The sequence below is a fragment of the Leucopleurus acutus genome (genome assembly GCF_964270905.1).
Source record: "Leucopleurus acutus genome assembly, chromosome: 7".
NCBI lineage: Eukaryota > Metazoa > Chordata > Mammalia > Artiodactyla > Delphinidae > Leucopleurus > Leucopleurus acutus.
Window position 1 is genome coordinate 64,102,178 of NC_139150.1, and position 26,995 is coordinate 64,129,172.

Consider the following 26,995-nt stretch of genomic DNA (forward strand, 5'->3'; position numbering starts at 1 on the left):
GCTGGGTAGAGTAATATTGGTTGTAGGTTTTTCCCTTTCATCACTTTAAATATGTCCTGTCACTCCCTTCTGGCTTGCAGAATTTCTGCTGAAAGATCAGCTGTTAACCTTATGGGGATTCCCTTGTATGTTATTTGTTACTTTTCCCTTGCTGCTTTTAATATTTTTCCTTTGTATTTAATTTTTGATAGTTTGATTAATATGTGTCTTGGCATATTTCTCCTTGGATTTATCCTGTATGGGACTCTCTGAGCTTCCTGAACTTGACTATTTTCTTTCCCATATTAGGGAAGTCTTCAACTATAATCTGTTCAAATATTTTCTCAGACGCTTTCTTTTTCTCTTCTTCTTCTGGGACCCCTATAATTCGAATGTTGGTGCGTTTAATGTTGTCCCAGAGGTCTCTGAGACTGTCCTCAATTCTTTTCATTGTTTTTCCTTTATTCTGCTCTGCAGTAGTTATTTCCACTATTTTATCTGGCAGGTCACTTATCCGTTCTTCTGCCTCAGTTATTCTGCTATTGATTCCTTCTAGAGAATTTTTAAGTTCATTTATTGTGTTGTTCATCATTGTTTGTTTGCTCTTTCGTTCTTCTAGGTCCTCATTAAATGTTTCTTGTATTTTCTCCATTCTATTGCCAAGATTTTGGATCATCTTCACTATCATTACTCTGAATTCTTTTTCAGGTAGACTGCCTATTTCCTCTTCATTTGTTTGGTCTGGTGGGTTTTTACCTTGCTCCTTCACCTGCGGTGTGCTTCTCTGTCTTCTCATTTTGCTTAACTAACTGTGTTTGGGATCTCCATTTCGCAGGGTGCAGGTTCGTAGTTTCCGTTGTTTTTGGTGTCTGCTTCCAGTGGGTTCAGTAGTTGCGTAGGCTTCCTGATAGAGGGGACTGGTGCCTGTGTTCTGCTGGGTGGGGCTGGATCTTGTTTTTGTGGTGCGCATGGCCATGTCCGATAGTGTGTTTTGAGGTATCTGTGAACTTATTATGACTTTAGGCAGCCTCTCTGCTAATGTGTGGTGTTGTGTTCCTGTCTTGCTAGTTGTTTGGCATGGGGCATCCAGCACTGGAGCTTGCTGGCTGTTGGGTGGAGCTGGGTCTTAGTGTTGAGATGGAGATCTTCGGGAGAGCTTTCGCTGTTTGATATTACGTGGGGCCGGGAGGTCTCTGGTGGTCCAACATCCTGAGTTCAGCTCTCCCACCTCAGAGGGACACCAGGCCAGAGCACCAAGACCCTGTCAGCCACACGTCTTTTGGGAAGTCTGAAGTCTTCTGTCAGGATTCAGTAGGTGTTCTGTAGGAGTTGTTCCACATGTAGATGTATTTTTGATGTATTTGTGGTGAGGAAGATGATCTCCACGTCTTAGTTCTCTGCCATCTTGAAGGTCCACCTACTGTGATAATGGGCTGATAATGTGGTTTCTCTAATTCCAAGAGAGAGGCATACTGTACAGTACTGTAATTCTTTGAAAGTGACAAATACGTTGTGGTGACGGCAGTTCCTGCAGTCACTGTGAGCTGCGGGTGGCTCTGAGGGCAGCAAGGGCATCTCTAGATGCAAGGCTCACACAGTGGTGGCCCTTTGGATACAGCCCGGCTGTGCAGTGGCCTAGACCTCGGCGTGGCTCAGGGCTCTGTGCGAGCTTTACTATTTTAAAGTGTGCACTTCAGTGATGGTTGTGCAACCATCACCACTATCTAATTCCAGAACATTTCCATTCCCTCAAAAAGGAACCCTGTACCTACAAGCAGTTAGTTCCAATTTCCCCTTCTAACAACCGTCTGGCAACCACTAATCTACTAATGTGGACAATTCATATAAGCAGAATCACTCAGTATGCAGCCTTGTGTCCATCTTCTTTCACTTACAATAATGTTTTCAAGTATATCGTTAACTTCATCATAATCATCATTGAAAGATATCTTACTTGAACATAATAAAACCATTTGCTCAGAGTGGTAATAAATACATGGGATAATTAGAAGAGATCCAGCCTACGATTTGGAAGACTGTAGCTTTAGTGCTGATCTCTTCCTACTTTAACATCTGAGGACTTCAGTCTCCTCTGCTATACAAAAGGGATATTAGATGAGATGACATCAAAGGTCTCTCATTTTCATTCCTGTTACTCCAGGAATCTCAAAGACACACAGACACACACTGCTTGTCTTCTTGGAAAAAAATAATTGTTACAAAATTAATTACCTAGATTTGAAAACTTTAGTTCCTAACTTGATCTGGAGACAGAAAATCTGAGACAGCTGCTATCAATAACACTTTGACCAGATTATATATTCAGGAAGTTAACACCAGCTTCTTAATCAGTTGAGAAATAAAACAAAAGACAGCCTGAGCTGTTTGTGTCAGTGTGGCTTTCCCTCCAGTTCTGAAAAGGGATAATGTAATCAATGACTTCCTCCCTGATTAAGAAAAAAAGCTCCATGCTTAAAAAGAACTATTAGAAATTTGCATATTTGCACCATGCCTTTATACTTTTACCTTCCTATCTCATTCACTCCACGTCTCCAGTATCTAGAACACTATCAGGTACAGGGTTGGCACTTCATATTCAATATTTGTTGAGTGGATGGTGGATGGATGGATGGATGGAAGCTGTATAATGAAAGGCTGATCCAAACAGTAAGGATGAAACATACATGTTGACTTTTCTTCTCCGTTTCTTCTTACAATGGGTAGAATAAATAAAAAATGTTAAACACTAAAGGGACAGTGATTCAGAACTAGAAATAAGTTTGTTTTATTAATTTGTATACAACTCTAGATACAGTGTATTTAATAAGCTGCTTTGTCGCAGAAATTAATCAGCACCAGCTTATGGTTTAAATTACACAGAACCATAGTGTTAATGAAAATATGTGCATATTCTTTTTGGCTGTCTTAAAAATAAACACAAACAAAAATGTAAGTAAATGTCACCTACTTCATTTTTACCACTCCTTGGAAGGAGATGAAGTGATTGTCATATGTTTTTTAAGTTTATGCTTAGCAAATATATACTATATATATATATATGTTTTTGTTGAAGACCAAAGGTACAAGATTCTGAAAAGCTACACACTATTGAGCTGAGTTAATGCCCTTGGATTAACTGGGACTTTTCCTGAGTCGGTATTCAAGTCTGGGGAGAAGAGTTGGGTGGCATTCAGGTCCTTCTTTCTGATGCTCTCTTTCTCAGCTACAAATCAACCCTCATCTCTTCCTCCACTCTCCCCTTTCTTCTCCTTTCGTATAACCTCCCATTGCCATTCTACCATCACTCCATTTCCTTCCTTCCCACTCCCACCAGAACCTAAAGGATGACAGTAACCAATCAAGGTGGAAAGAACCATGACCATCATTTACTTCTATTTCCCCATCAGTCAAAGCCCAATCATGAGAAGGAGATGAAGGTCATGATGAATACTGCCCAGCACCTACACTTGCCTGAATTAATGTTTTCATGATCAAGAATATTTTAAATATTCTTCTAGTATTTTTAGTTGCTATAAAAATCAAAGCAGTCTCTCTTTGTGCTAACATTTGCAATTACATTTAAATATCATTGTCATGGCAGGAATGTAAAATAAAATCTACCATGCTGATCAGGTTCTACATAGTTGCCATGGTTCTGGATTTCCAGTTTTAAATAGTTCTAATATATTCCTCATTCCTTGAACTTTTACTTTCCCTCCTAGGATATAGCCTTTTAGGTAAACAACTCTTCATTTCTTTCTTCGGCATCCCACCTTTCCACATTGCAGAAGCCAGTGGATCAGAAGGGATTTGAACTGATACAGAGAATGGGTTTTACATCTTTTGGTTAAACACCAGAAACTACTTGTGTCGTACAGAAGACCTGTGTATCACAGCAGTCCAGAGCTTACTTGTGATATCTAAGGTAAAGAGCCTCCCGACTCCACAAAGATGTTGGAATTTAATAAGATGTAGAATGTCTAAATCTCATTCCAACCTCTTTTTGTAAATATTTCTATTAACCAAAATCTTGATAAATGAGCACAAATAAAATAAGCCTGTCATGTTTTATAACCAGAAACGGGACTGAATTTCTTCACTTTTAGTTTCTCTCAGGGTATTTTTATAATAAAACCTGAACCAAAACTTTGGTCCACTTAATAACTCCATTTTGATTCTGAAGTGACCCTGGTGCTCATATAGCAAGTCACATGTGGCATAACCATATTTTTCAGGGATTATGAAAAGAGGAAAATTTTGAGTAAATGGTTTAGAAATTAATTTTTAATTTCCTGTAATTAAACCTTGATTTCAGAAGGGAGTCCTTGCAAGGCTGCAACATGCATCACTGCTACAAAATGTTTCACTCAGCAGCCATTATAAATTAATAAGGTACCTTTTCATTAGAGAATCAGGTTAACATGGCATTTCTACAAATATTAAATATTTAAGGGCTCAAAATTGTATCAAAATCCTTTCTGAGAAGATAGGCTTTCAAGAGCTCTGTTTTCAGTATTACTTTTCTTTGTTCATCAGCACAGTTCATTGGGACACTTTTGAGAAAGTCATATTTTTCTTCCATATGTTAATCATCATTCATATATGCTTTTTATTCCAAATGTCCTTGAGAAATGCCTGTCAGTACTATAAACATGAATGAAGAGAAAGGCTCATGTTACTTCAAATTTCTCATGACCCTGTAAAGCTGGGGAAACCCAATCATTTGCTTTGGAATGGTGCACCATTCTTATTAGAAAAGGAGATCTGTCTTGTGAGTAGTGATGGGTAGACCTCTGAAGGACAGGTAGCCCCTGAATTCTTACCTGAACTAGAGCTTTGCAGATGAGTTTCCATCTGCCAGATTCTTCCATCTAAAGCCTTCCTTTTTCACCACAGAGAATTCTCCTTTTTATCCACAGCCTCTCAGCTTTCACATGTGAAAGGGCTCCAAAGGGACAAAGCAACCCTTTGCAGTTCAACCTTGATTTAATGAACTGGCAGGGTGAGCTTCCCTCAGATTGAAGTAGTAGAAGCACCTGCAATATAGATTTCAGAATGGACTCATTTGAGGTATTGGGACCAAAAACATCCAAGGACCATGAAATTCGTATTGACTGAAATATGGAGTGAGGTCTCCGGAATAATCAAATCTTGTGCCATATAATACTTGGGGTTTTATTTTGGAAGGTATTGAGATGCAAAAATTTTATCTCTTCCTATAAGTAACATTCATTTATCAATCTTCCCGGAACTATTTAACTGTGTTTCTCCTTTACTAGACAGAATCCTTCAAACACTATGATTAAAAAAAAAAAAAAATGTACCAGTCAGTCATGACACCCTGTTTTCTATTGAGCCATGTGCACAAATCCTGGAAATAAATAGGTAAGAAATCCCAAGTGGGCACCTGTAGGGCCAGTTACATTTAGAGTTTCCTGGAACACATATAATTGTGAGATCTGCCCTTCTTACAGTCCTTTGTTTGCCATTTTCCTTGTCTTTGAACCAAAACACAGTTCTTGCCAGGCTTTGAACGTTGAGGAGGCCCCCTCCTCCAGTTGGTGAAGGTCACAGGTTCACCGCCGATCCACTCCCAGTGACCAGCATGCACTTGGTCATTCAAACCTAATGTGAACCAAAGAAGCGCGTCATAGGATTTTATTACATTTACAATTGGACAGCATATCAACCTGTTATTCGAAGTTAAGTAATCACATACAAATGTAGGCCTACGTTCTAAAACAAGGACTAGGACCTGGGAATCCTGTGAGACACAAGTGAGAATACAAGGCTTTGGGGTCAGGCAGACTGGAATCCAAATCCTAGCTCCACCACTTGCTAGTTGAACATCTTTGGGCAGGTTATTTAACCTCTCTGAGTTCTCTGAGTTTTAGTTTTCTCAACTCGGAAGTGTATATCTAAATATATCCAAGCCTGTTTTGAGGATTAAAACAGATAACTCATATAAAGCTCATGACATATAAGTGTTTAATAAATAGCAATTATTATTCATAGTATCCTACAGGCAGAACTCGTATCACACTCTTGTCTATTCTTCTTCCTCACGATTTAAATGTCTCGGTTTTTATATTTGAAAGTAGCTTACTAAGTATTATTTTTAGTCTGGAGCTTAAGGTTTTTTTCAATCTGCTACAGTTCTAATAAAAAGCAGCTTTTCTCAACTTGTCTCTTTACTCCCACTGGCAGTTTTTTGAAAATTACACTTCAATGTTGTAAAGCTCTTGTAATTTTTCTTAAAGAAGCATTCCTCCTCCTGTCTTTCAGAATAGAAATAAAAATAATAGCATGAGAAAAGAATCCTCTGCAATAGGATGGCCTGGCAGCTCCCAAACCAAATTTGACCATGAAAACAGTCTTTGTTACATAGCATGTAACCCTCTCCCCACTGGTTCTCATTCTATATTTTGGGGTAGAATAAAATGAAGTATTTTTGGTTGGGAATGACTGTCTCCTCTGGACTGTTGCTTTGAATTATTGATCAGGTGATGCTATGCCCAAGGACTTTTTGGGGATAGAGCCTTGACATCAGTCATTGTGGACATAGAGAAAATTTATCTTCCAGCCTTAATTTAATACTCTCAGATGATTTCAGAATTAGACGCTCACTGAGTATTACAGAGATTTTGAGAAGCCAAGAGTGCATTTATTATAATTCCCTGCAATACAATACCTTTAAGGAGAGATGGTAAGAATAGTAACTTCAGTGCACCCTGAGAATTCTATTTCTAAACTGGCTTGAAAAGATTTGTATTACTGTTCAAACTGTAGAAAATATTAAAACTTCAGAAAACAAAGGATAAAATTAAGATCTATAATTCTTAACCGGAGATACAAAATAAATTTCTAACTTTTTGGCTTATTTCTTTTTATGTCTATACATATAAGTATATATGTATGTATATCACACATACATACACTTCTTTTTTATTATAAATTATTTCATGCTTCATATGGCTGTAGACAGTGCTTTTTCACTTAGCACCTTGCCACAAATGCAGTGCATTACATATTTTATATGCAATATGCATTCAACATTGAATGAATTCATAAACATAAGGTATTTTGTCATGTCTTTAATATTTGATGCCTTACAAAAGCATTAAATATTAAATATTCTTTCATATGGCTATACTGTAATTTATTTCACCATCCCCTATTTACAACTGTTTCTAATTTTTTACTTTTAGAAATAACATTTTAAAAATTCTGTTACTTATAAATTGAATCACATTCCACATTATTTCTTGGAGCTAGATGCCTATAAATGAAAGTATTATGTAATTAAGATGAGTTTTAAAAGACAGACTGTCCAACTGTCTAACCATTGCTTATTATTGTAAACCACAATTATTTGGCCTAAGGAAGGGAGACGTTCTCTTCGCGTTCTTGCCTTCCCCCTCAGGGCAGCGCGGATACTTGCCTATCCAAAAGGGCTTTCTTCCACTGATGTCCCAAAGCCATTGCATATGCTGCCTGGAGAGGACAGTTACAAGGCTGCCCAGGTGACTAGGTGCAAACACACGAAAATGAGAGTGTCAGTGACAAGGAATTCAACATTTCTGCTGATGTGAAATGCATAATGCAAATCAAAGATAGTTTAAAATAGAAAAAAAGCTACGTATGTAGAAAGAACTTTCCAAGATTTTAATACTCTATTTTTTTATATTAATGAGTATCTGCAGGGTGGGGTAGGTGACAGCAAAGAAAGTGATATTGTGTAATAATATCTGGGCTTTAAAGCATAAATTCAATGGGTTTTAAACATCTTTTGAGAAAATCAGCAACTGCTTACTTATATAAATTACTTAATGCCAAAAAATGACTCTTCTCATGGGAAGTTTATCTCTAAATGGCATAAATTTTGCAATTTCCCAGTTAATTTGGCCAGTAAGGTAACCCAAACTATTCGGATAAAATTACTTGAAGCCGACATTTTGAGCTTTGCATGTTTAGTCAAATACCCCAATATGTGTGACTCTTTCATCCCACCCAGAGAAACAGGCTCAGCCTCACTGTCAAACCTTCGTATGTTGTGCAGAAGTTAAAGCACCTGTTCTTACAAATATATATAAATGTTTTCCCCAAAATATAATTCTATTTTTAATAAGTTTAAGGTATACAGCATAATGACTTGACTTACATATATAGTGAACTTTGATTACCACGATATGTTTAGTTAACACCCATCATTTCATACATTACAAAAAAAGAAAAGAGAAGAAAAGAAAAAAATGCTTTTCTCCTTGTGATGAGAACTCTTGGAATTTACTCTCTAAACAACTTTCAAATCTACCACACAGCAGTGTTAACAATAGTCATCATGTTATACATTACATCCCCTGTATTTACTTATAACTGGAAGTTTATGTCTTTTGATTACCTTCATCTAACTCTCCCACCTCACATCCCTCGCCTCTGGTAACCACAAATCTGATCTCTTTTTCTATGACTTTTTGTTTTTAGATTCCACATGTAAGTGACATCATATAGTATTTGTCTTTCTCTGTCTGACTTATTTCACTTAGCATAATGCCCTCAAGGTCTACTCGTGTTGTCCCAATCGGCAGGATTTCCTTATTTTTATGGCTGAATAATATTCGTGTGTTTGTGTGTGCGCGCGCGTGCGTGTACCACAATTTCTTTATCTGTTCATCTGTTGATGGACACCTGGGTCATTTCCATGTCTTGGCTATTGTAAAAAATGCTGTTATAAACATGGGGGAGCAGATACATCTTCGACATAGTATTTTCATTCCCTTCAGACATATTCCCAGAAGAGGAAATGCTGGGTCATATGGTAGTTCAATTTTTAACTTTTGAGGGGCCTCAATACTGTTTTCCATAGTGGCTTCACCATTTTACAATCCTACCAACAGTTTACAAAGGTTTCCTTTTCTCCACATCCTTGCCAGTGTTTGTTATCTCTTGTCTTTCTGATGACAGACACTCTTAACAGGCATAAGAATTCCTTATGAATTATTTTCTCAGCTAGCTGAATTATTCCTATAAGCAATATTTGATTCTATCTAATTCCCCAACAGTGTTCATTAAAAGCTCTTTAAAATGCTTTAAGTAAAAAGCCAATAAATAGTTATTTTTTTTCTTTTCTTCTTTTTCTAATACAGAAAGTCTCAAAAAAAAAAAAAGAAACAAACAAAATCACCTTGATCTTCTTGCCTGGTTAATATCTACTGATATTTTAAAAAGCAGGAAACATCATTAGTAATACATACTTGTCACAAGTTTAGACTGTTGAATTTTTTTTCATTTTGCCTATATCTTTCCAAACTTTAGATTCATTTCTCTGCTTTTCCAGATCATGTAGAGTGAACATAATCTAACCTGTCTCTTAATGATTTTTTTCCTACTAATACAGTAGTTTAGTTTTGTATGATGCAGTGGTGACTTCAGGGCCTTCTGAGATAGGTAGGCTCTTCCCCACTTTTCTGAATGTCCTTGGGCTGCCGGATTTGGGTTGTGTGACTTGGTTCTGACTTTACTACTTACTGTCAGCTCCTATCTGACAGTTACAGCAGATATGATAGCCAATTTTTCTCCCCTCTCTCTCACATCCAATATGGTAATTCTGAGGTGCTGCGGGTTTAGAACATGGAATATGAAATGTGTATAAAATATAGACTGAGGGAGGGCTTGAGGGGCTGCTTCAGTCAATGTGGTGTATTAGACAGAACATGGGACACCTGGGTTCCACTTCCTGCTCTGTCCCCAATTTCCTTATGGATGCAACTTCTGCCTCAATGTCTTTATCAGGAAGGAACAGGTTTTATTCAAGGATATTAACATCTCCTCCTGCTTTAAGATCCTTGAAACTGTCTTTAAAAGATACTTTGTAAAATCCATTTTAGCTGGTCAAGTACAAGTTTGATTTCCTTTTTGATGCTATGAGAAGCAAAAAATCCCAAAAGAGCAAGAGGGGAAAACAGCTGTGTTTAGGCTACGTAAAATGTTAGACCATAGTTATTTACAAAAAAAATATTTAGGCATTTGTATGTTGATTATTTTATAAAAATACCATTCATTTTCTTTTATACTCATATACAAATAAAATAGAGAATATTAACTATATAGATATATATATTATAGAGATATAAAAATAAAATATAGAGACACACAAATAAAAATCTTTTGACAGCTCTGAAAGTTGAAAGCATTCAAAGTGCAGTATTAAAAACAGAAACCTTAATTTTTTCAGCTACAGAAATAAACATCTACTTCTTTGAAACTTTTTGATTAAATATAGATGTATTTTAGACTAAATCTTTAAGGATAGGTCAGCAGGGGTTCCAGACATTCCTGTGGGAAAGCAAAATGGTTTCATAGATAATGATCTATAATAATAGAATTACCAAATGTACAATGACTGCCTAAGGAAATGAGCAGATGAGATTACAGTATGTAAATTCAAGAAATACCTAATCTAGAAGTCTGGCTCCTCTGGGCTAGAAAAATAATAAAACACCAATGGGGAGCAAAGGAGATTGGAGATAAAGATTGGGTTGAGTTAGCAATCTGATTAAGGACAAAGGATAGAGTAAAATTTGCTGTTCTTCTTGAAACACGGGTGCTGTAAATGACCATATGTAAAGGACCATCAGGTAGCAAGGGAGCCTGAGGAAACATAACCGAGAATTGAAAAATGGTCCCTGAGACCAAACAAAAACACTCTAGATGCATATTAATTCTAATTATAGAATCTAAAACCATCTCCTAAAAATATTCATGAGAAGGTAAATAGCCAGGTTATAAAATGTTGAAACTATTAATTTTACATCACAGAAGGAATCGACAATTCCCAGAGGAATATTTATTTTTCAAGGGAAAGAGGTTGGAGAAGAGGACTAAATGAACCTGAAAAGTAATGGGTGAAGGGAAGCAGAGAGGCCCATAGAATGAATGAAAACATGTTGAATGACAGGGGAGGTCTTGGGGTTCAGAGAAAAATATACTGAGGAGGTGGCCTTGTCATCCAAAAGTGTTCCTCTTAAAATGACTGATCCAAAAGAATGTGCAGATCTTTTATTTTTGTTTTAGTTTGCTTTTAATCTGCTGCTAGGCATTTGCTGGAATGCCTGTAACTAGTATTAACTGTTCTTGGGATCATCATTCTTATTGTCCTTTTGAAATAAAATGCATATTGAAGTATCATACAAAAGCCATCAGGTCAAATATTCATACCCATTTTTCACTTAAAATTTGAAAATTAGAAGCTTTTTATGATATTTTTAAAATCTCGGGCTTCCCTGGTGGCGCACTGGTTGAGAATCTGCCTGCCAATGCAGGGGCACGGGTTCGAGCCCTGGTCTGGGAAGATCCCACATGCCGCGGAGCAACTAGGCCCGTGAGCCACAACTACTGAGCCTGCGCGTCTGGAGCCTGTGCTCCGCAACAAGAGAGCCCGCAACAGTGAGAGGCCCACGTACCACGATGAAGAGTGGCCCCTGCACCGCAATGAAGAGTGGCCCACACTTACCACAACTAGAGAAAGCCCTCGCACAGAAATGAAGACCCAACACAGCCAAAAATAAATAAATAAATTTATTAAAAAAAAAAAGAACAATCTGCCTAACAATAAACTGATTAATTTAGAAAAAAAAATAAAAATCTCACACCAAATATATTTTATCTCTTACACACCCTGGAATACCGTTAGAAATGGTATTTGATAAATGCTTTAATTTCTGGACCAATATGGTAAATACATAACATGTAAGTCAAAATAGTTTATATTACTGATAGATACATAATGTCACTCTCTAAAATATGATGGAAAAACTCCAGTTGCCCCCTGAAAACTTTCTCTTGTTCTGAAAGCTGTCTCAGTTTTACATCTAAAAAAAGGTCTCAGTACTACAGTTAAAACAATTCCCTGAAACCAGAGGTTTATAAAATTAACTTCACAATGATATGAAAAAGTTAGTTCTGAAACTGCTTATAACATAATGTTTGATCTGCTATATACGATCACTAATCCTCTTGAATTAATAGGGGAGATAGAAAATTTCCATCACTATTATACTGGATTTTATAATAGTTTACTGCAGAACAAAATACCTATTTATGTATTTCTTAATACCATTATTCTGAGATTATGATCTTCTAGGTTTTTGGTGTCAAAAAACATTTCTTGTGAAATAATGGCAATTTAAGGTAATATTGTTGATGTCTTCATTTTGACAACCCTGTATTAGTCGCCCAATATCTTTTTTATTTTATTGATCCACCTAATTACCCAAATCTGTTGTATTTCTATACACTAACAACAAAATACCAGAAAGAGAAGCTAAGGCAATAATCCCATTTATTACTGCATCAAAAAGAATAAAATACTTATGAATACCTAATGAGGCAAAAGACCTGTACTTCGAGAACTATAAGATGGTGATGAAAGAAACTGAAGATGACAAACAGATGGAAACTTATACTGTGTTCTTCAATTGGAAGAATCAATATTGTTAAAATGACCATACTACCCAAGACAATCTACAGATTCAGTGCAATCTGTATCAAATTACTGATGGTATCTTTCACAGAACTGGAACAAAAAAAAAAAAATTTAATTTGTATGGAAACAAAAAACACTCTGAATAGCCAAAACAATCTTGAGAAAGAAGAATGGAGCTCGAGGAATCACACTTCCTAACTTCAGGCTATACTGCAAAGCTATAGTAATCAAAAGACTATGGTACTGGCACAAAAACAGACACATAGATCAATGCAACAGGATAGAAAGCCCAGAAATAAACCCACGCACGTATGGTCAATTAATCTATGACAAATGAGACAAGAATATACAGTGGAGAAAAGACAGTCTCTTCAATAAGTGGTGCTGGGAAAATCAGACAGCTACCTGTAAAAGAATGAAATTAGAACATTCTCTAACACCATAAACAAAAATAAACTCAAAATGGATTAAATATCTAAATGTAAGACTGGATACTACAAAACTCCTAGAGAAAAACATAGAACACTCTTTCACATAAATCGCAGCAATATTTTTTTGGATCTGTCTCCTAGAATAATGGAAACAAAAGCAAAAATAAACAAATGGGACCTAATTAAACTTAAAAGCTTTTGCATGGCAAAGGAAACCATAAACAAAATGAAAAGACAACCTATAGAATGGGAGAAAATATTTGCAAATGATGCTACTGACAGGGATTAATTTCCAAAATATATAAAGAGCTTATACAGCTCAGTATCAAAAAAAGCCAAGCAATCCAATTGAAAAATGGGCAGAAACCTAAATAGACATTTCTCCAAAGAAGACATACAGATGGCCAACAGGCACATGAAAAGATGCTCAAGATTGCTAATTATTAGAGAAATGCAAATCAAAACTACACTAAGGTATCACCTCTCACTGGTTAGAATGACCATCACCAAAAAGCTCACAAATAATAAATGCTGGAGAGGGTGGGGGAAAAAAGGAACCCTCTTATACTGTTAATGGAAATGTAAATTGGTGCAGCCACTATGGAGGTTCCTTAAAAAACTAAAAATAGAGTTACCATATAACCCAGCAATCCCACTACTGGGCATATATCTGGAAAAGACGAAAACTCTAATGTGAAAAGATTCATGCACCACGGTGTTCACAGCAGCACTATTTACAATAGCAAAGACATGGAAGCATCCTAAATGTGCATCAACAGATGAATGGATAAAGAAGAAATGGTATATATATACAATGGAATATTACTCAGCCATAATAAGGAATGAAATAGTGACATTTGTAGCAACATGGATGCAACTAGAGATTATCATACTAAGTGAAGTAAGACAGAGAAAGACAAATATCATATGATATCACTTACATACGGAATCTGAAAAAAAATGATACAAATGAACTTATTTACAAAACAGAAATAGACCCACAGACAAAGAAAATAAACTCATGGTTACCAAAGGGGAAAAGAGGGGGGGAGGGATAAATCAGGAATTTGGGATTAACAGCTACACACTACCATATATAAAATTGATAAACAATAAGAAACTACTATATAGCACAGGGAACTATATTCAATATTTTGTAATAACCGATAATGGACAAGAATCTGAAAAAAAGAATATAAATATATATACATATATATATGTAACTTGCTATACACCTGAAACATTGTAAATCAACTATACTTCCATAAAAAATAAATTTGTAAAATAATATTTCTATATTCTAAAGAAAAAAATTAATTTATCAAGAAAAGAAAATTTGTCTATTCCCTTTTTGATGGAGAAAATATACACAATTCCTATAAATCAATAACAAGAAGACAAATGACCCAAACTACTGTTATTAAAAAGGTTACTAATGAAATTCTTTTAAGTGCTTTTTTTTAAACATATATTATTATTTCTCTTGGGTAAATACCTAGGAGTAGAATTGCTAGGTCACAGGGCAGATGCATGTAACTTTATAAGAAACTGCAAGACAGTTCTACAAAGAGGTTGTACCATTTTACAATTCCACCAACAATAAATGAGAATTCCATTTGCTCTACAACATAGTCTTTGTGATTTTAACTATTCTAGTGGGTGTGAAGTGGTATTTTATTGTGGTTTTAATTTGCATTTCTCTGACATCTAATGGTGGTGGGCACCTTTTTTCATGTCTTTATTGACCAACTGTCTCTCTTTACTTGTGAAATCTCAAAGTCAATTGCTATTTTTTTTTAACATCTTTATTGGAGTATAATTGCTTTACAGTGGTGTGTTAGTTTCTGCTTTATAACAAAGTGAATCAGTTATACATATACATATGTTCCCATATCTCTTCCCTCTTGCGTCTCCCTCCCTCCCACTCTCCCTATCCCACCCCTCTATGTGGTCACAAAGCACACAGCTCATCTCCCCGTGCTATGTGGCTGCTTCCCACTAGCTATCGGTTTTACATTTGGTAGTGTATATGCTATTTTATAAAAATCTGGTTGTCACTGATTTGTAGGAGATGTTTATATTTTCTGGATTTGAGACCTTTATCAGATACATGATTTGAGATGAGCTTTTCCCAAATGTGGTCTAACCTTTCATTTTCTTAATAGTGTCTTTAGATGAACATAACTTTTAAAATTTCATGAAGTGCAAAATCTGACTGATATCCACCAGCAATTTATCTAGTCTCAATTTCTAGCCATGGAACATATTAGTCTAATTGCATTGCTTTGGATAATATCCAGGGAGGCAAAAAAGGAGGTTCAGAGATAGTTACATATGCATTTTTAAAGTCTGCCTCAGCTAGATAAATTTTGTTGTCATTATCTGACCACAAGTCATCTTTCATTGAGTGTTCTGTTATCCAATCACCCTTTGTCCAACTCGTCTGGTTTCATAATCATCAATGCCTCTTACATTGTTATAGGCCTGATACCATAAGACTTTTCATTGCTATATATTTTCAAATCAGTGGGCAGGAATTACTATTTAATAAATCTAGAATCTGCAACACTGCTGACTCAGAGAATCTCCTTCTGACTTTCTCCAAAGTTTAAGATAGAGAGGCTAAAAAATAGAACTGTGATATGGGGATATATGTATACGTATAGCTGATTCATTTTGTTATACAGCAGAAACTAACACAACATTGTAAAGCAATTATACTCCAATAAAGATATTAAAAAAAAATAGAACTGTGGCAATGGCACAGTTTTATCATAAAAGAGCTAAGTCAAAACACATTATTAAGGTCAGCCCAAATCCATTCTGAACTACAGAGCTCCCTCCAAAATCCTAAAACAAAGCCAGGTAGATATCAGACACTCAACGCTTGAATGAATGAAGCAACATTACAGTTCCATGAGAAAACAGAGAAACATCAGCAAAGAAACATCAATCAAATGTGAAACAGGGTTTCTTACTGTTCCCTGCAAGCTTGGGCGGCTATGATCCAGGTGCCCTTCTGCTCTGTGATCAAGGAGTGGCAGTAGCCTAAGTGATGGTGCCACCCAGCTGGGCATGATTTATCTTCCACCTGAAAAATAGTTGTCCATGTTCACATTATAATGGTCTTTACAATCTAGAGTCTGTTGTCAGCATAAAGAGTCCTATGAGTCCCCTAATGTGAGTAATTTTGTCACCAGAAAGGAGGTCAGCCTTAATCCCAATCCTCTACTTTGAGAAATGCAATGGCTTTTTATGGAACACACTGGTAAAGTCAGCAGTGTTTTAATTTTACACTTTGACATTATGATAATTGAATAAAATAAGTAAACATCTTTTCAAATTGTATTGCTTAACTAATGTGTTTTGTGATTTTTAAAACACCAACTGGCCATCTTTTCCTCTTCACCTTCGAAGTGTAACAGAGCAGGCCGAGGTAGCAGGAGTGGACAGGGCACTCCCTCTCTCTCAGCTTATCATGGGACATGCTGCAAGTACAGGTACTTGGCTGCTCGGCCTGTGTCCCACCTTGGTGTGAGGGCTCCAAGATTTCCAGGCAATTCCATTGCACTTATACAGCTTTTGGAGGCTTTCTTCAAAGTGGAAGAGTCCCTTTAATTCCAGTGTGCAGTTCTTTGGAAATGAGGGCAAACGGTCCTATGGCAAAGAAAGGTGATTCAGACTTGATGTAAGCTGATCACACTTGTACCTCTTTTAGGTCATCCTTTGTTGAGTAGCATTTGTGTTGCATCAGCTATCCCCAAGCTTGAAGGCTGTTTTATGACCCAGAACACAGCTTGTTGTAAAGTGAATAGGAAGTGAAGAGATTTTCATACCTGTTGGGGGAAGTGTGAGCCGGTTGTGGATTCCTCCTTATCTGCTTGAGGCAGTTCTGCCACTTTGATTGTCTTTTGTGGCTGACTAACAATGGATACTTTGGCCTTACTTTTGTGAGTTGAGGAACTGTCATCCTCCAGTTTCAGGGAAATCATTCCATGATACTTGAGGAAATCAACAAACAACAATAAAGAAAAAATAAACACCAAGAGAGCAAACAAAAACATTTGTTGCAAAAATGAGCAATCCAAAAATTGGATCAAAACAAAAAGATAAAAGGTGTATTTTTTTTCTGACCACCCAAGCTTCTAAAACAAATTTCAAAACATGTTTTTAAGAGAAATACATAAATATAACAGTTATGAAAGGTAGTTTCACTAAATATTTTGTATCCATAAATACAAGAAATTTAGCAATTCTCTCAGACTATGCTTACATTGTAGATGATGTCTGTTCCATTTCTATAAACAGAGGATGGATGGACCTGAAATCAAGAGAGAACAAAATATGAAAAAAATTGACTTGAATAATAATTAGCAGTAGGGTAAAACCCTTCCAATAAGATATTTTTAATGACTGAAAAATTTTTAAACATATGTTTTTCTTAAGATTTTCCATGCCTAAATCATTGGAATTTTTATAAAATCACTGGACCTAATGGCACTTTATCAATGTTGACTCACCTATTCTTAGTCCCAGTTAGAGAGAAAAAACATCCTTATTTTTTTGGTACATCTATAGTACACAGAGGTCCAAGAAAACACACACACACACACACCCCCATGAGTGTGTGCCTGGTTAGAAAACTAGGCTGATAATGTCAAAGCCATTGTTTCCACACCCAAGTAGATCATTTAATCTCATTCTATTTCAGCGTCACTGGTCATTCCCCATCTGTCTTGATCACAAAAGGAACCAAAGCAGAAATCATATGGATGAGTCAGTACATCTATCACCTCAGTCAGTACAATAAATGAAGTAGGTCGGCATTATGATATTTGTATACAAAAGGCACTTCATGATGGTATAAGGAACCGTGAAAATCACCATGGCCCTCAGTCACTGTGAGAACCAGAACAGCTTCCACAGTGTTTCAGAATACTTATTAAGATCTTTTGATCCTTTCAGTATGCACTCCACACATCAAAACCAAAGAGGTCCCCATCCTTACTCTTTTGCTATTCCCTTGGGTCCTAAGCTTCATGAGAGAAAGATCTTCAGAATCAAAGTCCCGCAGGGTGTCTCCCTTGGCGACTGCTAGCTGCTTGGAAGACGGAAGGGGTCTTCTTTCCGGATGAAAGGAACCAGAAGTGGTGCGTGAGGAAGCCCCTGGGGAGAGCAGCCTCCAAATGCCCTTCTCCCATGCATTGGGCATGTTTGCATTGAAGGCATATGAAGGACGGCACTGTCCTGGAGGCGCACAAAATGGCAGGTCAGTTCATTTTACACAAACAGATAAGTGATCACATGGAGAAAGTCCCTGGAGCAGCTTGTCATTAAACTCAGACGGATGATTTTCCCACCAGATGTTGCCTTTCTGCCATTTGCCAGAAACCCCTTTACTCTTCATCAGTGTTCATCCAGAAAGGCCGTGCCCTTCTGCACACCTACAGGGTGACTATAAGTCATGAAATGGATTTCACGAACCACAGATGAAAATCACTGTCGTGATTTTATAATCATCCCATCTACCTGGGCAATAGCCTCCCTTCATATTATAGAACTCCTCCATATTATCGGGTTTACTCCCTGATCAAGTATCATTGCACAAACACTTTCCCCAATCTCCTAGAGGGAGAAACTGGAATTGTTTGAAGATGTCAGTGAAATCAAGTTAACAGTTATAAAAATGAGCATTTAACTGTTACAGAAAAGATCCAGTAAATCTTAATGGAGCTCCTTTGATTAGAAATATTGTCAATTAGTATGAAAAAATGCTAAACCTAGCAGCCTCGTCTGGATACTTTACACTTCATGCGTAAAGTGTGTATTTTATGTATTCATGTACTTAATGTGACCAGAAAATTCTACTGAAAAAGAAATGAATTTGGTGAGGTAAGGTGGTATGGGAGAGATGCTATGGTAAAGGAAAGAGGATAGTGTCTGTTTTTATTATAGGATGAGAAAGAGGAGATAATAAATTTCAGGTAAGAAAAACATATGGCCTGTAGGGCGTGATGTGTCAAAATAGGAAGGTGAGACCAAGCATAGTAACTGGACACTTGTCAACTGCTAAATAGACAAATAAGTAGAAGGTATTTGGCAGGAAAACCGTCAGAGCACCAAGACTTTGGGCTGCTCTTTATTTTATTTAGTTCACACGTTGTTCTTTAGCATATACTATCCAGGACCTATTTGGCCGTGCAACCCAAGGTTATTAATTAATATTCTCCAGCTGCTCCTGAATCCCCAAGCCAGCTGCATCTTTCACATCTATTTTTCTCCAATTCCTTCCTCTCAGAATTTTCGGGGTCAGGCTACAGTGGGGACTCAGATTTTAGGCATTAAGAGCTCTCTTTAACAGAGGAAGATAATTACAGCCCTATAAACTCTGGGGGGAAAATAATTGTCGATAGATTCTCAGCGACATTGTTTCCCCTTTGGTGAGAACAACAAACGGGTGAGGAAAAAAACAACGAAGCTCTGACTTGTTGCTTTTCTCAAAACGGTCGTTCTTAGCAGGAGGAAAACCACATGAAGCAGAAACCAGAATAAAGGGCCTACATCACGACTGAGGTTGCTTTCTTGACAAGAAATTAAGCATTTTGATTTGAAGGTGTTATCAAGCACACTGGCTGTTGAAAGCAAGCAACTACAGTGCCAGGACTGCTCCTGATTTCAAGATGAGGATCAAAGGAATACCTCCTTTTGAGTCCAAAATTTTCACTGCCGTTTTTGTCTTTGTGCCAAGAACCGCATTCACGGGGGAGTTCAGAGTTACTTCAAAGACCTCATCATCTTCCTCTAATCCGTCATAGGTAATTGCTATATTCCACATCTTAGTTGACATTCCTACAAGAAGTAAACATTTTAATTACTCTTTAATTGCTATTTCAATCACCTAGGTGTCAGAGAAATATATTAATTAACATGTCTACAGCTAGACTGCAGTAGCCTGAGTGAGCTATTGTACTGCTACCAACTCGCTGAAGTCGTGCTGTTCTCCTAAATAATATTAAGAGAACACATTTGTTCCTGGACAATGATGTTTCCCTTTAAATGCAAACACTGTAACAAAAAAAGCGAGCTGCATTAGGCAAGGGATGAACAGAAAATGGTGAGCAGTTGAGATCTAAGACAATTTTTTCCTGACCTGCCCCTTCTCTCCTTAAGAATAAACAAGTACTGCAATCTTTAAATCTTAATAGTTTGAAAAACCTTAAGATGTTGATTCAGACAGTCAGAAGCGATTATTGGATGGTACTTCATGCTATTCACAGAAATGATTGATTTCTAACGACAGCTGCTTCCATCGGCTGCCCTACTTCCTGAGATCCTTCTAGCCCACAAATGCTTTTTCTGATGATGTAATACTCAGGAGTTTGATATCCTCCTACAGAGAATTTATAGGCTGGGGGGTTCTTGAAATAGACGGAGCCAATTTTTTTTTTTCTTTCTGTCTGCCTCTGTTCATGGAGTTACAATCAAGCTTGGTTCACAGTAACTTTGCGAACTTAATGCAAAAGAGCTTTGATGTTACAAACATATCCCCAGCTATCCTGTCACCACCAAGATGGGACACAAAGCAACCCCAAAACCACAAAATATTAAAGTGGGAAGAAACTTCTGAAATTGTCAAATCTTGACCAGTTTCCATGACGTGGATAGCAGGACATCCCCCATGGGTTTATTTAGAAGAGTTGGCAGGAAGGAAAGAAAGTATTGTTTAGGGAAGAAAGATGGCTCAGTTTTAAGGGGAAAAAGATAAACTTATGGTTTAACCTTTGAGGACTAAGTTTTGAAACTTTATTCTGTGTCATTTACTCATTGGCTATTTGAGTGATTTTATTCCCATAAACCCATCTATATAAGCAGTTAAACATTTTTTTCTAGTCTTCTCATCTGAAAATCGGATTCTTTTCTCCTTGCAGGTTGTTTTCTACAGATTTATGCCTCTCAGTTGTGCTAGCTAGATGATGGCCTCCTTCTTGAAGGTATGTTGCTTATAGAGTTCATCATGGAATCTAAGTCTCATCAATCCCCGACAGAATCCAATGGAAAGAGGAAACTGTTCACTTATCCTACTCTTGCCTGCACTTAGAGAGAAAAATTAAGGGTCTTTGAAATAATTTTATTTAAAAAAAATAGGCTGACAGGTAAGTTGTTAAGCTTTCAGTATCCACTGAGTTTTTCTTTTTTTTTGAACTTTTTTTTTTTAATGTTTTCAAGTCTCATCCATGTTGTAACATGTATTAGTCCTTCATTGATTTTTTTTTTTTTTTTTTGGCTGCGTTGGGTCTTTGTTGCTGCGCACGGGCTTTCTCTGGTTGCGGCGAGCAGGGGCTGCTCTTCGTTGCAGTGCGTAGGCTTCTCATTGTGGTGGCTTCTCTTGTTGCGGAGCATGGGCTCTAGGCACACAGGCTTCAGTAGTTGTGGCTCGCAGGCTCTACAGCGCAGACTCAGTAGCTGTGGTGCACGGGCTTAGTTGCTCCGTGGCATGTGGGATCTTCCCAGACCAGGGATTGATCCCGTGTCCCCTGCATTGGCAGGTGGATTCTTAACCACTGTGCCACCAGGGAAGTCCCTCCACTGAGTTCTTAAATCAATTACTTTCATAGTCTTTACAAAGACAAAATTTGAAGCATTTAATATAAACTACATAACTCCCACCTCGTGGCTGGATGAATCAGTCCATCAAAATATATATTTTGTATTATGTGCTTGCCTTTGGTGGATGCTAGAGAGAATACTAGAGGTATAACATAAGGAAGCCCTGACATAAAGGAATTTACAACCTTCTTGAAGAGACAAGATGTAAATACCAAAAAAGTCAATTATTCCAGGTTGTGTATAATTAGCTGCCACAAGGTACAGAATAGATGGTAAATACTACATGTATATGGGCTCCAGAGTTGGAAGGACCTGGGAGGAAATGGGAAAACAACAGAAGCAAAGTCAGTTAGATAGCAAAGCAGAGACCTTGATCAGGAGGGCTGAGCAGATTACCCGGCTGGAGTAGAGAGGTCACGCCAGGGAAGAGAGGTGGTAGGTATAGCCAGACTGCAGAGAACCCTCGACACTAGGTGGGTCAGACTCAGACTTTAAACCACAGGCAACAGGGAAGGCTCTTGAAAATGGATGTCTTAAAAACATGAACCTGAAAGTGGTATGTGGGAAGATTTAGGGGCCCAGGCAGACAAGCAGAGAGGCTAGAAGTTGGGAATCCACGTAGGCAGCTGTTGTAATAAATTGGCATGGAGAGAAAAGAGACTTGACAATGAAGAAGGCATATGAATACTAAGGTTTTAATATTCAGAGAGCTGTTTTGACTCTCAAAGCCCATAAAGTTAAGTGTTATTCAAATAAAAATCCAATACAAAAAAATTTTTTTCCCCAAGCCCCAACCATTTGCCTTCTTATTTTAAGAACTGTTTAATAAATTATAGTACCCCTTCCCCCCACTGCCCCACCCACCCCCCAAAAAACCTTAAAGTTTTTGTAAAACCTTATGAAGTAGAACCAGATGGCTAGAGAAGATCTATTCCAAGTTTCGTTTAAGTACTTTTGATTGGTTTGCTGCATTTCAACTTTGTTTATATGTCTACCAGGTAGGCACACAGGACCTCCTTTTTTAGGTTAATGAGATTAGAAATCAGAACTTTCTTAGTTTTTCTTTTTCCTTCCTCTCCAGCCTTCAAGGTGCAAAGTATTTGTGAAATCACGGTGATTATAAACAATTTCAGAAGGCATGAACTGGCCCCCTGTTCCCATGAAACAAAAGGTGCTGAAGAGGAGAGAGAGGTGTCAGGTTATGCAGACATAGCCCACTTTACAGAGTGAGTTAATTCCTGGATATTTTCCTGCAAAACACATTTCACTATTGAAAGACATATTCTCAATGTTTTTCAGCAAATGCCACGTGAGAGAGCTGTTCTTTGGAAAACATTTTGACTCAGGTACAATGAAGTCTCAATTAAGAATGCAGCAAACCTCTGAAGAACATTTATTTTAAAGGAAAACAATCATTTTCTTAAGAATATTTGCACTTTGACTCAAGATTATTCACAATAGCAGAAGGCAAGGTAGTCAGGGTTAGCTTTTGGTTTGGTACAAAGCTGCAAGGCAAGCTTACTTGAGTGTAGCTCACTAGACTGAAAAGTCCCTCAGTTTCTCTTCAGCTCCCTCCAAGGGCTCTCAAACCCTATGATATTCCACTGTCTTTGATTTCTCACTCTCTGTTTCCTCACCAATCATGGAAGCTGCTGTTTTTAAAGAAATGAACAGATTGCTTTGGGTGAAAGGGGTGGGAATGGGGATGAAGACACCAGATCTGAAAGAGGCAAGGATGAACAAGATGGGAGTAAATAAGTATTTACAGGACCTGTGGACACGGGGAATTCTAACATTCTCTAAAGGAAGACGTCAGCTTATGAAACAGTTTCTGGCTAATAAGTTCCAAAGCAATGAACACCCAAGTGTTGTTTCTTTTTCATTTATAAGCTATATTTATTTATTTTCTTAAAATGTCTAAATAGGGACTTCCCTGGTGGTCCAGTGGTTAAGACTTTGCGCTTCTATTGCAGGGGGCACAGGTTCAATCCCTGGAAATGGAATTAAGATCCTGCATGCCACACGGCATGGCCAAAAAAAAAAGTCTAAATAGGGCTTCCCTGGTGGCGCAGTGGTTGAGAGTCCGCCTGCTGATGCAGGGGACATGGGTTCGTGCCCCGGTCCGGGAAGATCCCACATGGCGTGGAACGGCTGGGCCCATGAGCCGTGGCTGCTGAGCCTGTGCGTCCGGAGCCTGTACTCCACAACGGGAGAGGCCACAACAGTGAGAGGCCCGCGTACCGCCAAAAAAAAAAAAAAAAAAAAAAAGTCTAAATAATCTCTAAAATTATGACGATTTAGACCCTCAGAAGTCTTTAGTATCTACTGGAAGCAGCATGTAAACTCTTGAAAGCAAATGGGCATTCCCTCACCCAGTGGGACTTGCAAGAGTTAGCTTCCAGGAGCTCCTCCAGTGTGATATCTTCTAGTCCCTATCAATCCAAACAGAGAACCTGGTGGGCTGCTCAAAATCCACCAAAAGCCCAAATCACTCCTGATCTTGTGACAAACAGACCTCAAATAATAAAGGTGATATATGACAAGCACTCTTGCCTCTTGAAAAGAGGAAAGGCCGGACCTGCCTTAACATGAAGTACATGAAGAGCACAGAGCCAATGCATCAAATCCTTTCATCTTAGGGTTGATCAGAACCAGAGCCTGCAGCAACCCGAGGGTAAACTTCAAATACATAACAGGAATAGCTCTTCTCATCAAGGGTGGTCAGTCTGAGGGACAAAATTATGCAAGTCAGAAACTTAAATATCACAGGAAGGAGGCCAAAAACAATATCGGGATTGTTCCATGTCAAATGTAAGGCTCTCTGTTATAGGTTGAGTTGTGTCACTCAAAAATCTCTATGTTTAAGTCCTAACTCTCAGTACCTCAGAATGTGACCTTATTTGGAAATAAGGGCATTACAGATGTAATTCAGATGGAGTCATACTAGAGTAGAGTGGACCCCTAGTCTATGATGACTGGTGTCAGTATACAAAGGGGAAATTTGGACACAGACACAAACAAGGAGAACATCCTATGGAGATAAAGGCAGAGATCGGGTGATGCAACAGAAGCCAAGGAAGGCCAGAGATTCCAGCAAAGCACCAGAGCATGGAAGAGAGGCATGGAACAGATTCCCTCTCAGCCCTTAGAAGGAATCAACCCTGCCCACATCATGATCTTGAACTTCTAGCGTCCAGAACCATTAGAAAAATAATTCTTGTTTTGAAGCTACCAGGTTTGTGATACTTTATTAGGGTAGCCCCAGCAAACTAATACAGTCACTAAACATCGTACAACTTGTGGTGAACTGCAGAAAGGCATTTCTTTTCTACGTTTAATTTTTTTTTTTTTTTGGTTGTGCTGGGTCTTAGTTGTGGCAGGCAGGCTCCGTAGTTGCAGCTCACTGGCTCCTTAGTTGTGGCATGCGGGCTCCTTAGTTGTGGCATGTGAACTCTTAGTCGCGGCATGCATGTAGGGTCTAGTTCCCCAATGAGGGATTGAATCCAGGCCCCCACACATTGGGAGCGTGGAGTGCTAACCACTTCGCCACCAGGGAAGTCTCCTCTACGTTTAATATTAAGGTTGTCAGTTTTGGAGTGGTAATGGTATTCAGGCCATTTTGTTTTGCCTTTGCCCAAAACTTCATGTGTCAGTGGCAGAAAACGGCTAAAGTCTTGATTGGATGGCCTGTTCTCAGAATGCAGAACACCTCCTCTGCAGGGGAGCAGAAAGCCACACGCCCTGGCTGCTTCTCAAGGCCTTTTCCTTTTGTCCCTGGACAGGTGATCTAGGTCCATTCCATACCAGAGGGAAAGAGAGACAACCATGCAGTGCAGTGAGGGAGAGCTACTGGTTCCCATCTACAGAAACCAGGGAAAGGGGGCATGGCTCCCGCCTTGGTACTTAAGGCACAGTTAGCCAAATGAATGTCTGTCCTGCAGTTTAAGTCCCCTTCTTCTGCTACCAACTCCCCCAGGAAGTCTTCCAGGATTTTCCTTAGCCAGAACAATGGCATATCCTTGGGGTCACAATGTACTCTATTAGTGAGTTGTTTTCATGTCTATATTTCTCACAGGATAGAACATCCTTGACAACAGGCCCCATGCTTTTGTATTCCCTTTTGCACCTAGCAAAATTTTTCCAAATGCTTAAAACAAAACAGGTGTTATCTAATTAAATAATAATTTCCCCTGGAATCTGTTCATATCAGCCTATTCCAAGAGAGATAATTTAGAAATGACCCTTTAGGAATCCACATGACTATAACATTCAAAAAATTTCCATTAAAATATGAGGCAATTACATTATTTCAGCTTTGTGTCAGACCTCTGAATAATTTTTTTAAATGGCATTTTTTCTGGATTTTTGGATGTTTGCCTTAATATTTTATATATTTTATTTGTTACGATCTCTCTTCTCATTTTAAATAAATACTCACTAGTAATAACATAAAATATGAGGGGCAAAGCCTCAAGTACAAACTCATCTCTCTGGGAGAGGGGTGATCCTGTGCCCTGAGGAGTTTCTAGTTGGCTGAAGTTGCATAATAGTCTGTCTTTTCCACCATCTCCAGACTTTCTTACAAAAACATGAAACAAAGTGTAGACGCAAAACGTACCTGGGTCAAACTGAATCAGCTTAGATGGAGTCATAGTGAAATCCTTTCCAGCTGTAGCTGACACTTGGTTGACCTTAAGAGGGGAAAAACAAAATCTTTTTTTTTAATAAAAATAAATATTCTGTAATAGAAAAACATCTAGTCTGATCTCATACTAGACTAAACTCATGCTCTTAAATCTGTTTTTAACATTAAGTGGTTTTTTAATTCTAATACATCATTTTTGACCCATCTTCCTTAAAGTTAACTTTTTCCTAGACTAATATCAATGGAAGTAAACATAAAACTTTATTTTTATTTTTTTCTTCTCCTTTATAAATGATTTGGTTATTGAAGAAAGTAATGTGAATTTTAAACAGTATATTTCTCTTTGTTGCAAATATCATTTTATTTCATGGCCTTCCCTCTACCCCAACCAGGTCCTAAAATAATGCCTTGGAGGAAAGGGAGAAGGGCAGTGAAGAGAAGGAAAAGCGGGTACTGCTGACAACCGGGGTGCTGATCTGTCAGCCAGCTTGGAGGTATCCTGCGAGCTCAGGGCACTGAAAGCCTTTAGACCAGATGAACTAAAATAAGTCTGGTCCATTTTCGCATCTGGATGAAACCATTCCTCTTCACAGACATGAATGAGGGCTCTGTGGGGATGACAGTCCTGGGGAACAGCCACACAAAGGCCATCCACACCCAGAACCAAGGGCTTCAGAAGCTCCTTCAAGTAAGTTGTAAAAAAAAAAAAAATTGGTCCAGTCTAAAGAGACAATTGGCTGACCCCTTTTTCCCCATCCCCCAGGGCTAAAGAACAGAGGTGATTTAAGGGCTCTGACATCTCGTGCCCTTAACTTCCCCCAGAGGAGCCTAAATATGTGTGAAGAACAC

The 26,995-nt window shown here is 38.0% G+C and overlaps 1 protein-coding gene across 1 annotated transcript in view; it reads right to left on the reverse strand.

The window, feature by feature from the left end:
* Positions 1–5,207: 5,207 nt before the first annotated feature.
* The window catches only part of LOC309963809 (FRAS1-related extracellular matrix protein 1-like), a gene marked incomplete at its 5' end in the record, with an annotated part of 39,520 nt that continues 17,732 nt past the window's right edge, over positions 5,208–26,995 (reverse strand). The window contains 9 exons of the mRNA XM_082842345.1: positions 5,208–5,604; positions 7,421–7,506; positions 15,873–15,985; positions 16,423–16,551; positions 16,731–16,895; positions 17,168–17,215; positions 17,903–18,141; positions 19,594–19,743; positions 26,120–26,192. Of these exons, the coding sequence (XP_082698471.1) occupies positions 5,405–5,604; positions 7,421–7,506; positions 15,873–15,985; positions 16,423–16,551; positions 16,731–16,895; positions 17,168–17,215; positions 17,903–18,141; positions 19,594–19,743; positions 26,120–26,192 (1,203 nt within the window). The 3' untranslated portion in view covers positions 5,208–5,404. The remainder of the gene's footprint in view (positions 5,605–7,420; positions 7,507–15,872; positions 15,986–16,422; positions 16,552–16,730; positions 16,896–17,167; positions 17,216–17,902; positions 18,142–19,593; positions 19,744–26,119; positions 26,193–26,995) is intronic.